General features: G+C 38.9%; 1 protein-coding gene across 3 annotated transcripts; it reads left to right on the top strand.

Annotated features, from left to right (window-relative positions):
* The first annotated feature begins 1,317 nt into the window (after window positions 1-1,317).
* Window positions 1,318-12,390, top strand: LOC123764657 (uncharacterized). 3 transcript variants are annotated; one of them, XM_069302557.1, is made up of 6 exons: window positions 1,318-1,428; window positions 4,099-4,376; window positions 5,994-6,177; window positions 7,014-7,522; window positions 9,787-9,937; window positions 12,065-12,390. In XM_069302557.1, exons 2-6 carry the CDS (start codon window positions 4,153-4,155, stop codon window positions 12,251-12,253), a joined length of 1,257 nt encoding a protein of 418 aa, XP_069158658.1. In that variant the 5' UTR covers window positions 1,318-1,428; window positions 4,099-4,152; the 3' UTR covers window positions 12,254-12,390. The 3 variants fall into 3 exon arrangements, with proteins under 3 accessions (XP_069158658.1, XP_069158660.1, XP_045608588.1); XM_069302559.1 differs by having other exon boundaries at window positions 1,337-1,428; window positions 4,109-4,376; XM_045752632.2 differs by having other exon boundaries at window positions 1,359-1,428; window positions 4,112-4,376.
* The last annotated feature ends 3,118 nt before the right edge of the window (window positions 12,391-15,508 follow it).

The following is a 15,508-nucleotide window of genomic DNA, read 5'->3' as shown; positions in this document are numbered from 1 at the left end:
GCACAATGCGCACAGTTTGTAAAAACCCGTAGCGGCCTCGCTATACTTCCATAAACCTAATTATATTTCTCTAATTATTTATTCAATCAAATTTGATCTAACAGCCGGTAGTAATGTACTGTCTCTTGTCAGTAGTGTGCTGTCTCTTGTCAGTAGTGTGCTGTCTCTTGTCAGTAGTGTGCTGTCTCTTGTCAGTAGTGTGCTGTCTCTTGTCAGTAATCTGCTATCTCTTGTCAGTAATGTGCTGTCTATTGTCAGTAGTGCACTGTCTCTTGTCAGTAATGTGCTGTCTCTTGTCAGTAGTGTGCTGTCTCTTGTATAGTCTACTATCTCTTGCCAGTAGTGTACCGTACTACCCCAGATGAAAGGAAACGTGCCCAACTGTTTCAACCCTGCCCGGATATTGAAAACGAGTCCTTCAGTTGTGAGTCGAGGATGTAGACCACTGTGCTATAAGATTCTTAGCACGGCTCTAGCCATGGGTTGTTATAGGCAGGTTAGCATAACTTTACAGTACTTCCCATTTGAAGACATTGCATTATAATTTACATACAACAATACAATTTGGAGGATGTTGATCCGCACTTCATAAGGTCAGATGTAACACAAACATTTATTTATTTATTTATTTATTTATTTATTTATTTATTTATATATATACAAGAAGGTACATGAAGGAACATAGAGAATTTGTTTCAAGCTCAACAAGCCACAATGTAGGACTGACAGCAAGAGATGCTTTTCCACCCATAGGGTTATAAACCCATGGAACCGCCTACCCGCCGAAGCCGTAAATGTCAAATCTCTGCTGAACTTTAAAACCCAGATGGAAAAGATCATCAGGACAAATGGGTGACATTTGACAAGCCACCGGCTTCCTGTCTTCATCGAGGCCACTAGAGTGTTGGTAGCCCTCAGGTAAATTCAGGTAAATTTGCCATTTTTTTTTATATAAGCATTTACAATGTGCAAGTTTCTATTGATGTTGATAGGAGCAAGATATATTTGTTGTATGTTTGTAACTAGTTAGTTACAGTAACATTGTAACTACAATGGGTATGTAACTAGTTAGATAATTTATTATGTTCATATCTGTATAGCTTTTGGAGGTGTCTGTGATTTATAACTGTTAACCAACCCGTCCGCGATTCAAGTCCATTCCATCCAGCGGTCGACCCCACAAACGCATTCATAAATTTTAACATGCTGTTCATTCAAAACAGGAATTTTCTCAAATAGAAATTAATATAATAATATATTAGCATATTGTGGATATATAGGCATAGGTTAGGTGTTTAGGTTCTGTTGGCGATTATTTGTACAATATTTGCTAGCGGCGTGAACCACCTCCACCAGCGGGTAGTTCGGCCAGCAGTTAGCGGGGTGGTGTCGGGCGGCGAGGACCGTTCTAGTTAATACTCCCACCCGGTAAGCATTATATGCCCTCCAAATTGTAACTCTTCTCATCAGTAATAAATCTTGATAATTATGGATCAACGCTACAGGAAGGGTTGAAGAGGTTTAACGGTTGTAAGGAATCAATAAAGTGTTATAGAGACAGGGCGGCACTGTACTTAAGGTCTACATCTCATTAAATGCCTCGTTAATGTCTTTTGAGCCACCCTTAATATTAGTACTGGTACAAGTACCTGAGCCTCCCACATAATTGTCGAGTGTTGCTGGTACACTAGACTAGTTAATTGTATTCTTAATAGTTCCCCACCACGGTAGCACCCATGGTCGCTCCAGAGCCTGTAACACCCACTTTCTAGTACTGCTCCTTCAGTTACCTTTAGTGACAAAATCATACTTTGTTCACAGTAGGCAAAAGATGACGGGTTTTGTTCACTGTAGGGGGGAGACGACGAGAGGAGGGAAGGACCTTGGAGTAGAGATCCACCATTCGTTAGAAGTTGCACAACAGGTGGGTGCAGCAGTTAGAAAAGCTAACAAAACTAATGGTCCAACTGTATTAATCTCTAATGCGCCTCCACCTAGATTACTGTATTCAAGCATGGAGACCTCATTTTCAGGAGAACATAGCTGTTCTAGAGAAGGTGCAACACCGGGCAACAAGTTATTCTAAAGCTTAAATGAATAAAAATTTGAAATTGAAAATGAGTCACGACATGGATTTACAAATGGCCGTTCATAGTTTAACAAATTTATCATTTTATTCCCTCGTAGTTGAGGCAATTGATAGTGGTAAGGTTTACGATGTTGTGTACCTTGACTTTAGCAAAGCATTTGATACAGTGCCACATGAAAGACTGATTAAAAAGATAGAGGCTCATGGTATTGGGGGTGCTCTATTAAGTTGGATGGCTATACCAAAGGAAACAGTATAAATGGGGTTAAGTCAGACTGGGGAAAATGCGGGGTGCCTTAAGGCTCTGTCCTGGGACCTCTGTTATTTATAATATATATAAATGATTAGATTCAGGTTAGAGCAGCAACACTTGCAAATTTGCAGATGAAACAAAAATCGGGAGGGAAATAAACACGAAAAAAGACTATCACTTCAAGGCGATCTAAATAAGGTTTTGAAATGGTCAAAAGATTGGCAGATGCAGTTAAATGCTGACAAATGTAAGGTTTTGAGGCTGGGTAGTGATGATAGTTACAAGAAACGTGTAGATAGTGTTGAGTCGCAAAGTCGGATTGCGAAAGGGATCCCAGTTCCAGGTTCGAAATTCCAATTTCCTGAATTGAAATTCAGGAAAACCTGAAACCTGGTGAGGGAGGGGGGTTCGTTGTCCTTATGAAGAAAGATTAACAAAGCTTAAATTGCATTCACTGGAAAGGCGAAGAGTGAGGGGTGACATGACAGAGGTTTACAAGTGGATGAATGGACATAACAAAGGGGATATTAATAGAGTATTAAAAGTATCAACACAAGATAGAACACGTAATAATGGGTATAAACTGGATACGTTTAGATTTCGGAAAGACCTGGGTAAATACTGGTTAGGAAACAGGGTTGTTGATTTGTGAAACCAGTTGCCACGTGGCGTAGTTCGTGGAGGTGGGGTCCCTAGATTGTTTCAAGAGTAGGTTGGACACGTATGAATGGGATTGGATGGTTATAAATAGGAGCTGCCTCGTATGGGCCAATATGCCTTCTGCAGTTACCTTCATTCTTGTATTCTTAGCCATCTCTCGCATCAGGAATGCTTGAAGGCCACAGGGCTAACAACACTGCAAACCAGGCATGACAGGGCGGATCTCATTGAAATTTTTAAAATACTGAACAAGTTAGAGGATGTTGATCAGGATATTTTCTTCAGAAGGTCAGATGTTACGCATACAAGAAGCAACGGTTTCAAGCTCAAAAAGCCACAATGTAGGACTGAGAACAGATTTTTTTTTTCACCCACGGGGTTATTAACCCATGGAACCGCCTACCCGCTGAAGCCGGTAATGTTAAAACAGTGCTGAATTTCAAAATATATCTGGAAAAGATCAAAAGGCAAATGGGGGAGACCTTCGACAAGCCGCCGGCTTCCTGTCCTCGTCGAGGCCACTAGAATTAGTGGCCCTCAGGTAAATCAGACTGGGGGGGGGGGTTCGTTCACTGTAGGGACTGGGGGGGGGTTTGTTCGATCACTGTAGGGACTGAGAAGGGAAGGGTTTGTGGGGTGATGGGACTGAAGGGGGGGGGGGGTTGTAGGTGAAGGTGGGGGTTCGTGCGTGACGGAACTGAAGGGGAATGGGGTTCGTGGGTGACAGTAGGAACAGAAATGGTGTAAGTAATTATCAGAAGTGGTAAGCACAAAAGGCTATGTAGCACCTCTTTCACAGTAATCACGAGTTCAGAGAGATCCAGGATGCCAGTTACAGATGAAACACGTATGAACCAGATTTAGAATATTTTATTAAAGGATGTGTGACCAGAGAAGTGGAAAAGCATTGGGTCACAGTAGGGGAAGGGGAAGTTCCTCTCATGTCAGGAAACACTTTTGCATTCTAATTGATCACATTGAGTAGTGAGAGTTCACTACATGCACTAGTATAACATAAGTGTCATCCTATCACAAATTATTTCATTCTAACCACAATGTATGCTGTCTTGTATTTATATCGAGCCTGATTTATAAGGGAACTTTAGCAGTACGATTGACTGTGACGTAACAACTGATATTGAGAGTCTTCATGCCCCATAACACTCCTGGAATTGGGGTTTTGATGCCCTGGCATGGAGCACCCGTAGTCAAACCAGTCACACTCGTGGACAGTCAGAACAACATCGTAACGGGTGTGATTGCCTTCGTGCTGAGTAGCATGGTTCTGGCATACATGTTCCTGTGTTGTCACATCTGGGGTCTCCATCTTCGGCTCTTCCAACTGCTCAGATGTACTCCATCCCATGATACCAGGTGAGCTTCAGTTTGTACTAAATATTAAAATGCTAACATTTAAATTCTTACATCCTTCCCCTGTCTAACTCCTCACTTGATCATTACCATGGCTTGGTGGGAGCCCAGGTGCTACAACCATTGGGGCGTCAACATGACGGCATTCAGAAACAATGAGGCAAAATGCCATCATTTCATTCTTTTCCAGAATACAATTTGTGACCCCATGTCTACACCTACTGTATACTCAATGATAAAGCCCAATGTCGGCTATTTTTTAGTTTTCTTTATTTTATTTTATTCATTACAGGTGATACCACTGATTACCATAAGTAGGAGAGAGAGAACTGTGGATAATGATGGATGTAGCCTAAGGCAAAACAGTGGTGACGTGGTAATCATCAGAGTTTGGTGATTTAGGATGCTATAACGAAGGTCTCTCATCATCTTCCCCTTAGAAATGCTTCTAGAAACCAATGATTGAAACAGGAAGATAAATGACAGCTCATGATGCCAGGTCCAATCATATTTTAGATAAAACCAGCTATTGAGAATATCTAATCAATGAGTTTGATGTAAAAAGGGATGTCATAGTTTCCTCCTGCAACATATATGATGTAGAAAGTGATGGAGATCACTCCAGTGTCATGTGGTGGAAGGAGAATCTACTAAGGTCATTGATTTTATTTGAGGAGTAAATCCTGGCTAATGATCGGTAGTATTTAATGAGTGTGTACCAGGTGATCTAAAGAAAGCAGTCCTGCCCCAGCTTAAGACGTTCAGGTCAGAAGGGAGTAGACTCGGATTAAGGCATGGTTTTCAGTGTAGACGGCTCCAGTGAGAGGGGCTGCTGTTGTAGTTCCCACTCATAGGCAACTTCAGTATCTTCATGATTGTTGAGGCTATAATGACCAATATTACATAGTACAGAATTAATTTTATAATATGGTTTTCCAATCACACAGAGGAAACCTCTTAGTCTTGCAAAGTCATCCTAAGACAATAAATTACCTTCCCCAGGATACAACCCACAACAGTTGTCTAACTCTCGGGCACTTGTTCACTGCTAGGTGAACACACACATCTGGTTTAAAGAAATGTCCCCAAATGTTTTTGTCCTGGAGCCTTTTGGCCATGACACAGTTGAACCAGTTTCATTATTTTTCAGGATTTTTTGAGCTGGAATTTTTTCAAAGTAATCTACTGTACTGGTAATTTATTTGGGTGCAGTTTTATTGCGTTTTGGAGAACATCTTGAAAATTAATATTTTCTGTCATTTGCATGTTTTTTTCTTTTAATCACTTTTCTGAGGTAGAGTTAGGAAGACCCTGTGAGCTGTTCGGTGTGGCTTGTGATGCTTCTCTTCTCGCCAATGGATAGGAGATGGTATTCTGTTCTGTAGGAATGAGACATATGGTCCTGTTGGGCCATGGAATCTATTTTCTGGGTTGATTTTCAATGGGGCAGTTGAAACAAGATTGTGATTCTAACCCAATTGTTGGATTACTGTATTTTTCAGGCTCCAATAACCTTCTTTAAATTATCAATTATCTGTGTATCATTTATTAAAATGTTAAAAACGTTTAAATTGTACTTTCAATACTTTGGCAAGACATGATTAGGTATGCATCTTTTAGCAATGAAAGAGCTGTGCACCGGAGGTCAATCTCCCTACCTGTAAATATGGTCCACCTGCGTGGTGGTGATGCCATGGGTGTGCTTCCTACTGGGGGAACTACAGCACCATCTGTAACTCCTCCCCCACGCTACTCCGATGTGGTGGATCCTCTACCTTCATACAGCTGTGCTCTCAGACGTGCCGTGAGTCTTGCTTCTGTGTCTGGCACTTCATCTTGCACTGCACTTCATCTTGAACCTAGTCCATGCTTCAGTTGCTGGATCCCATCTATTAACTTGCTCATCCATTTACTATGGACCTTAACATGGTACATCGTATTTGATATCCTGGGATTCTTGTCCATAGATTATCTCATTTCTCTTATGGACCCTGTTAATTATATATTAGATACAGTATAAATGAAAACCAAGTATGGGTTATAACTTATTTATGGTGCATTTTAGTGATGTTAATTATGAATTGTGTATTACTATGGCAGGAGAGCACTACATGTACTGTATAGATTAATATACATATCAAGATACAAATATGATATGACTGATTAAATTGAGATTATTAGTGTGAATTGGGGTATTTTTATCATTAGTATTTGTGAATTAGAGGGAAGGGAATATTTTTAGGCAAAGTGCATACAAAAGATTGTTGAGCGATGCTTCTTAGGAGATATACGGTATAGGAAGAGTTTTGTCTAAGGATAAAAAAATTGCAGTGATATAATTGAGAATATTAATGTTAGTAGTTGAAATTAAAGACTTGTATATATTGGAGGGATGTGTTTGTGTTACTTAGGATGACTGTGATGTTTGAATGTGGAAATAAGTTTAAGAATGATAAAGCAATTAGGTGCCATGTTTGTTTAAAATATGTCCCTTAATGCAATTTTTAAAGTGCTTGAAAGTAGGATCTTGCAAGAAATATAATGGGTTGTATAGATTTGAGTTTGTTCTAATTTTAACATACATGTACTTTGTCCTACAAGTTTGGAGTTAATTTGCTTTTGTTTTACCCAATTTTACAGGTAACTGTGGTAGGTCAGCCATTGCACTGTCGCATCACAGTGTGGGGCAGTAGCGATGAAATTCTCAACAACTCTGTGTTTGTCGGAGATTCCTCGCCCCACCTTGACCATAACAGCCCAGCTGTGCCCCTACCCTACATGGCATGCAATCATATCCCAGTTCACACTCCCACCAGCCTGAGCCTACCTCCCTGTATGTATGCCAACTGTGGATATGTTAGGAATTTAAGTGACACTCGTTACCCAGCATCTGGTCATAGTACTCAGGGTTCTACTACCTTGGCCACTACCATCCATCCCAGTCGAGAGACTCCTCACACTCGCACTCCTGTCAATAATAATGCAACTACTGAAAGCACAAATGCAGGCAACTCTAATATAGTGAGGATGATGTCCAATGGTAGCAGATATGATTCGACGAGGTTCCAAATACATAACGAAGACAAGGTGCACCACAGCCAGTCGGGTGATCGGCCTTTCCAACCGGCTTCCTCTAAGCAACTAAACCGGTTAGTTGATATGCATACAGAAAGTTTCTCTAGGTATTGTGCTCTCGTTTTCCGTGAGAATAGTTACTTTGGATGCGGGGATGGGGGCAGTATTGCGTGGTTTATGGAAACCAATCTTTTGGCCATTGGAGAGGTAAGAGATTGTCTACACCTTGCTTATATGCTATCCATGTATTTATCGTGCATCGAGTCTGCATACTAGGTTTCGCCTTCATTTGGAAGTTTATTTGCTAGGAGCAGCTGCAGCTTTTCTGGGTCAACAAAATTCTTTAGTGAGGAATCGATCAACTGTCATCCTTCTCTGTACACATTAAAGAGGAAACTGCTCATTCTGTATTTCTAGATAAGAATACCATTACACATTTATAAATTGATTTCATGGCTTAAGATTCCAACTAATCATGACTCCCAGGTCTTTTTCACATTCCAGTTTAGCCAATACTGTTGCCCACATGTATCTCATTACTTTTATTCTATGCTCAAGAAACTATATTTGCAAGGAATAAATTTCTTTGCCAATTTTTATCTACAGTACAGTATTTTTAAGTCTATTTAAATTGTCTTGTTTTTAAGAATTTATTTTAGCCCTATTTTAATGTCATTGGTAAATTTCTAATGTTAGTTGAGGGCTGTATACTGCAAGTTTTTTTTTTATACATAAAGTATGGTATAAAAAACAGGTATCAGGAGAGAGCCATATGCCACTTCATTTAAAACTACAGTATTTACCACCTGGACCCGACTCCGTTAATGCTAAATGCCTGTATCCTTTGAAATACTGTACCATAATCTACTCTAAAAATCCCCACCAATACCATATTTTAGTTTCTTAATTTTTCATCAGATACCTGATTGAAATGTTGGACTTTTAACCCCCTGCACTGCCTCCCACATGTGCACCCACGATGTATACTTATCGATGCAATGTTCACGGGTTAAAACCCACTTGTAAAATACTGGACTTGAGAAAGCTCAAATGTTAGAAACTAGTCTAGATAGTAATGAGTACATTTTGAATGATGCCTCCTTATTCATTATGTATCTTGCATAATGTGTGCCCAGCACTATACTATAGCACATCGTACCAAGTGAGGTATTATTACATAATCAGAAGCCATAGACAAGGATGAAGATGATTGCCCCATACTTCCAGGCAGTATGTTTTGCATAAAAAACATTTAATCAGAGTAATAAACAGAAGATTATACCAGACAGACCAACTTGATGCTGCTTAATATCACACAAATAATCAATTGTGCAACTGTTATACAGAAGTATAATTGTACACAAAATTAATATCTGTACTATGATAATGCACACCATATAAATTCTAGACCATCAAAGCCTAGAATAATGTAAATTCATAAAAAATTAGTTACATTAATGTTGTCGGATCTACACTATACAAAGTTATAAATATCAACAAAATAACTAATGTGAAATATGTTGCAGTTAATTAATAATTAATTGCAATAATTATTATGCAGCTAATTAAAAATGTCAATTTTATTATTTAAATTCTAGATAATTATGATAAATCTTGGTGTATCTTGTCAACAGTGCTGTAGCTTCACACTAGTCAACTGGGTAGTCACTCCAGCAGCAACTACAGCAGTCACTCGCGTGCATAACCCTATCTCCCCACAACAGTTACAAGCAGTCCTTTGATTTTAACACTGAATGTCACAAGAAAACACTTGACACAAATTTATCAAGATAGCATTGGTCAATGATTAGCTGCAGTAGAGCGAGTTGCTCCCAACTGCTACAAAATACTGTACAGTATTACTGTTTTTAAAAGAGGGACTAAAACATTATGGCCAGTATTCTGTATTTGGCCCTGTTATTAGGACAAGACACGGGGGAATACCATAGTTTCATAAGTCGCCCAGTTTTCCTTCTAATCTGTAATAAACAGTGTTATTAATGTGTTTTAAATTATCTAATAGCATTTAATTAGCACAGGGAAATTATGAATTCAGCTCCCAATAGCACTCCTAGACTTTTGCAGTTTATCCAAAGCCATGTGGAAAAGTTGGTCAAAACAGCTTTGTCTACACGTAACATGCTTGTCTCTGAAGCCAGGCATTGACACATGTATGCATAATAAAATGAATTAGGCAAGGAAGTATCCCTCCTGGAATATCCAAATACTGTACTGAATGTATATACTGTACTGTACTATGCTAAAGCTTTCTAATGTATTCTCTGAAAAATTTTCAGACATTGTAGTGACTGTTCAAAATGGCGTTGTGATATTTCAGAGAGGAGCAGCAACAGTGTCTGCGGCTGTGGGTGAAAGGTGACGAGCAGAGTCAGGAGCAGTTGGTGTATGCTCGGAGGACATCTGGTGACCGCTTTGTAGCCTACTGGACCCCCCCACACTTCGACCCTCACCACGCCCTCCACTTCCAGGTTATTGACTTCAGTGTATCTTATCACCGGGTCTACTTTAGTGATCCACAATACCCTCCACTTCAGTGTTCACGCTCAAACTTTATCTGTAGTTTGGTGCTCCCTCTTGTCTCGCTTCTCACATCCAGGTTAATTACCTGCATGTCTTGTGTTCCAAAGACAAAGTTAAAGATTTTTTCATTGTTTAAAAAGGTCTCAAATTTGAGTGGTCATTAGGTGATTAAATTTTACTTCAAAAGTTCTGTAAAATCCAAGATTTTGCTTCACGAGACTTCTCAGTTTTAATATTAGTCTTCCCAGAATCTGATGTATCTGCACTCCCAAGTATAATCTAGCACTGTTCTCTCATCATGGGTACTCGTCTCCATTTCCTATGTACTGCATCTGTTGCTAGCTGACTTCCTATTCACACACAGTTTGATCAGGCTGACACAGCATTGAAATCTTTTACATTTGTGATTTAGACTGGTAAAATGTTTGCAGTCCAGTCTATTGGCATGTTCCGGACTGTAAATATTCTGGGCAGCTTGCGGGCCACTCGATGATTGCAATTTTTTTTTTTAAATCATTTAAAGTTTTCTAACTTATTTGTTGGCTGTATAACCATAAATTTGTCAATGTTTGCAAATGAATTGTCTAGAGAATAGATGCTAAAACAATATTGAATTTTAAATACAGTAGGTGATGAATATATGAATGTTCATGAACAGCATTCAGATGACGCAGTTTTAGCATCACCAGAATGTTTACTGTAGGAGAACCAATATGCGTTTGTCATTGGAACATTAGTGTTAATAAAATAATTAATTCACTTCATTTTTTAACTTTTCTCAATTACAGTAGAATAAGCACCTTCTGTCCCACAAGGAATTTTTGTATCAAGATTGTAGAAATTTTATCCTGTGTAGTGTAGTTTTAAAAAGTTAACTTTCTGGCAGGTTATGGAGTGCAAATGAACAAAGCTACATACATTTTTAGACTATCATGTCTTTTTACTCCTCTTGGTATGGTGAGTAAATGCCTAACCTCATACCCATATAGTAACCACCTACATACATTACCCTATTTCTCTCTTCATGAGGTGGGGAGGCAAACAGGATCTTATTTAATGGCTTTGTCCCCACTGATTTACTTGGCATGCATAATATATCTTCAATGTGGTCTTAAAAACTGGTGTAGTTCCAGCACTTCTTGTAATTCGTGATGAAATATACTGCAATAGTTTTTGGTCATGCATGTCTGAACAATTTAAGGTCAATATATGTACTCTGGTCTGACTTATCACTTTGGAGATGTCAAACCCAGAAAGAACCTGTTATAAATTTGTTGACCTTTCATTGTGGTCTTACAAATTATTAGAAACGTTGCTACTTCTTGGAAACGTGTTGCTGTAGCCTATACATAATGGTTAAGATATTTCAATTTAGTATCCTCAGTTACAGTACAAAAAAGTATTCAAATACTTTTGAATATTTCATCAAAAAGCAGACTGGGTATCAATGGTGTATGATGAATGACTCGTATTGCCAGCTTTATCACACTGCCCACAAAATACAGTATTTCTTCCCATTATTAATTCCTGGAAATGGAAATATTTCCCTTATTAGATACTGTATATTAGCTATTCTCTTATCTGGTGCAGTATATTAGCCATTGTTTCTCTTCAATAATGGTCTCACTATGTTCAACCTTCACCTGTTATCAGCTTGAGCATAGTTTAAGTCCTTCTTAATAGGTAAAGAATGAGAGAACACTGTAGGGATATGCCGTGGTGCCGGTCAACTACACTTTTGACGCTATCAATTTAACAATAATGGCAAGTCTGACCTAAAGGGAAGACACACATTTGTTTAGTAAATGCAAATAAATTTGTTACCATTACAAGCGTAATTAATAATAGATTTATCAAATTAGATACTGTATCTAAACATAGTAAAATTCAAGCTTTTTGGGTGGTTTAATTAGCATGTGCTTATTTAAACTTTGACATACTAATGAAGCACAGAAAATTTACTAATGAGCAAAAAAACCACTAAAAATGGCAAAACCTGATGATGATGAAGCGATTATCTTGTTTCATAAATTGTTAAATGCTTGTTTAACATGATGGTGCATGTGTGTGTGCAGGTAGTGGTGGAGGGCAGGCCTGTGGACATGGCGCATGTTGAGTTACTGGACCTGCACGGCACACGACTCGCCCTCACTCCTCTGACGCTCTTATCACCTTGTCACTTGTCGTCTTCCCCCAACACTTTGACAGCTACATCAAATACTACTTTACCCAATACTCCAGAGGCTGGTTCTGCTACAACTTGAGCAACCTTAATAGCCTAAAGAAAATTTTGCAAAAGTACCATGTGACAGGATGCCAGAAGGCATCGTGTATAATCTGAGCTGTCTTGCCACTTTTGTGAGAATCTTATTTGTTAATATAAATTTGATCGTTTTAAAAATTCCTTTTATTACCATTTGTCAATTTTTATAAAACAAATTTGCCCAACTTCTCTTAACTAAATATATTTTATACTGTATACAATATATATTGGATATACAGTATTGTATGGAAGTGCAGTATTCAAGCATTGACACAAAATGCAACTATCAAACAAGTAGAACACCTAAAAAATTTAATGAACAACTTCAGTGCACTTAACAGCACTATATGGGATGCTGTACAGAATCCCACTGACTGTCGGCAAGTCACATGTGGGTGGAATGGCAAACTATTCCACCTATTTCAAGTCAGTCATTGAGCAAACTTACCAACAATCTCCAGGATGTAACCCACACGTTACTGAACTCGCAGGACCAAGATTCCTCAAACATTTACATGTCCATTTAAACTTCTACATCTCTCCTTATCGTGGTGCCCGTCTCTATATTGCTGCTAGTCGTCGGGTGATAGGTTTAGATAAATTTGCCAATGCCCTGCTTGGAAATCTGTCGGGTCAACTGGGCGAGCCGCCTGCACTAACTACTGCGTAGAGTTGGCTGTGTGATCTATGGTCTGCCTCAATGAAGGAGTTGGGTTCTCTCATAAATAATAGACTGGACTGAACCTGCTACCAAACCAAGCTGGCATCAGAACCAACCTTGTCTTAACCTACAGCAAGGTCAGTCACAAAGCTACACTTTGACTCACCATATTCATTGATAACCGAGTACTCGTAGGTAAGCACTTTTTTTTTTTTTTTTTTATAAAAAGATATATACAAGAGTTGTTACATTCTTGTACAGCCACTAGTACGCGTAGCGTTTCGGGCAGGTCCCTGGAATACGATCCCCTGCCGCGAAGAATCGTTTTTTCATCCAAGTACACATTTTTACTGTTGCGTTAAACAGAGGCTACAGTTAAGGAATTGCGCCCAGTAAATCCACCCCGGCCAGGATACGAACCCATGACATAGCGCTCACGGAACGCCAGGCGAGTGTCTTACCACTACACCACGGAGACTGTGAAGACTGTGTAAGAGGAGACTTACATTAAGGCTACTCTATTATCCTGCAACAATACACTAAAAAATTAAGCAGTGGAAAGGTACTGTGTAAAATAAATAAATGTGGGGGGAGGGAGGAATATATATAAAAAAAATTCCTTGCTCTAATTAGTCTGAGCTCCAAGTTGAACCTCAACATTTATTTTGCCACATGCACCAGATGCAGCTGTGTATTTGTATGTAGGGGAGAACAGTTTAGTTTGAACTTCTTGTGCAGTTTCATTTTCAAATATGATAATTCAAAATGAGAATGAAAGGATTTTGTTGAGCAGGATGATAGACAAAAGTATCGAAAGTGAATTTGATAATTCATGGCGTCTTGACTTTTAAACAAAGCGAGAGCGGTCATTAAAAGGAAATTATAATTTTATTTAGTTATATAATGTCTGTCTGTCTTTAGTTATATAATGTAATAATGTCCATCTGGTTGCTTACCAGGTAAACAACCAGATGGAAGTGTTGATCGAGTATCTTGTATGGTCACCAGGATACTGTCTCCTGCAAGACGAGCGACAAATTCTTGCCTAATCCAGTAGTAATTACCCAAGTGAAGTTACAGGATAAGCACTACTGTATTGTCTTCTCTAATTTTTTATCATGACATTGAAATGTACCAAAAATGTGATTTTGGCACATTTGTGTTCTAACCTTGAGTCTGTGACTCCCTTGTTCTAGCTGGTTTTTAAAATTCCTCAGTGTTAACTTTGTCAAATTCTTTCATGAATTTGTGATTATCTCCTTTTCCTTCTATCTACTAGTTTCTGCATGTTTAACACACAATTATCAAAAAGTGTATTGTTCCCACCCTTTTTTTTAATATGCATGTGTGTACAGAATCAGACTACAGTGGTAACCTTTGTTTTCTAATATAATGTTCCCAGAGACAGTTCAACAACCGAAAATTTGACAAACTAATTTTCCCATAAGAAATAATGTAACTTTAATTAATCCGTTCCACACCCCCAAAACATTAACTTAAAAATACATTTTATACATACTGTAGTACAAAATATTAGTAGTGTGTAAGAGTATATCTTGCCTTTGAGGACTCTTGTTGGCATATGGAAGACAGTGAGGAAAGGGGGAAAAGGCAAGGTGTTAGTGGTTTGGAAGGGGAGTCCCCTTCGATTATAACAGTAGTGATGACATTTCTGGGGTAGTCCCTTATATTTTGCAGGCATACCACTAGGACCTGGTTGTGGCTCACTGCTTGCTTGTCTTGCTAAGAATCTGTCTATAGACGCTTGTTTTTCCGTATGTTTTAACACTTGTCTGTAGCGAGACGTCACATTCTCACTACGAATGATCTCTTGTTTTTCCTCTTGTCATTCTCACATCTATTTTCTTAGGTTGAACTTTACCACTGACTTTCCTGGGACCCATGGCATGATATATAATAACTTGTATTCAGAAACCAAAGGAGCACAGAAACAATGAAATGCTTCACAAAGAATTTAAGCGTGATTGTCACTAGGCACTGGTAAACTGAAGCGCATCATGTACTGGGTCGGCCTATACGTATCAACAAACTCAAGCACCAAGGAAAACCTCGAATACCGAGTCAAATTTTTCCAAGAAATTGAGTTAGAAACTGAAAAATTAAAAAAGACAGGGCATTCGAAAACAGATTCCACTGTACTGTACTACTAATTCCTGTTAGCAGGCAGAGAGCTTTCTCTTCCTATAGTTCATGGCAAGCCTTACTCTACTAGTTTTGTTCTGGAACATGACCTGCCAATTAGTTAACAACCAGACACCCAATTATTGCTGGGTAAATAGGGGGCCAAACTTAAGGATTAGCACCCAGGCAATTCTCCCTGGCCAGGACTCTAACCTGGATCACCTTGTTTGTGAGGTGCAAGGCAAGTGTACTACCACTGGACCACCCTTGTGTGTGTAAAGACCTAAGCGTAGTTACAGGATGAGAGTTACGCTCGTGGTGTCCCGTCTTCCCCTCACTCTTTCATATAACACTTTGAAACTTTGTGTGTGCATACATGTTCTTTATATACAGGCACTGTGTCCAATTAATAAAGTATTGTATATTTTTACAGTACTCCAATCATTTCTCCAA

The sequence above is a fragment of the Procambarus clarkii genome, chromosome 48, assembly GCF_040958095.1.
Source record: "Procambarus clarkii isolate CNS0578487 chromosome 48, FALCON_Pclarkii_2.0, whole genome shotgun sequence".
NCBI lineage: Eukaryota > Metazoa > Arthropoda > Malacostraca > Decapoda > Cambaridae > Procambarus > Procambarus clarkii.
Note: the sequence above shows the minus strand (reverse complement) of the source record. Positions and strands in the feature narration are given on the sequence as shown.

Coding starts and splice junctions, on each gene's coding strand:
- LOC123764657 (XM_069302557.1), top strand. CDS start 4,153: ATGCCCCATAACACTCCTGGAATTGGGGTTTTGATGCCCTGGCATGGA. Junction 7,523..9,786: donor TCCTCTAAGCAACTAAACCG/GTTAGTTGATAT, acceptor GTGATATTTCAG/AGAGGAGCAGCAACAGTGTC. Junction 9,938..12,064: donor ACCACGCCCTCCACTTCCAG/GTTATTGACTTC, acceptor GTGTGTGTGCAG/GTAGTGGTGGAGGGCAGGCC.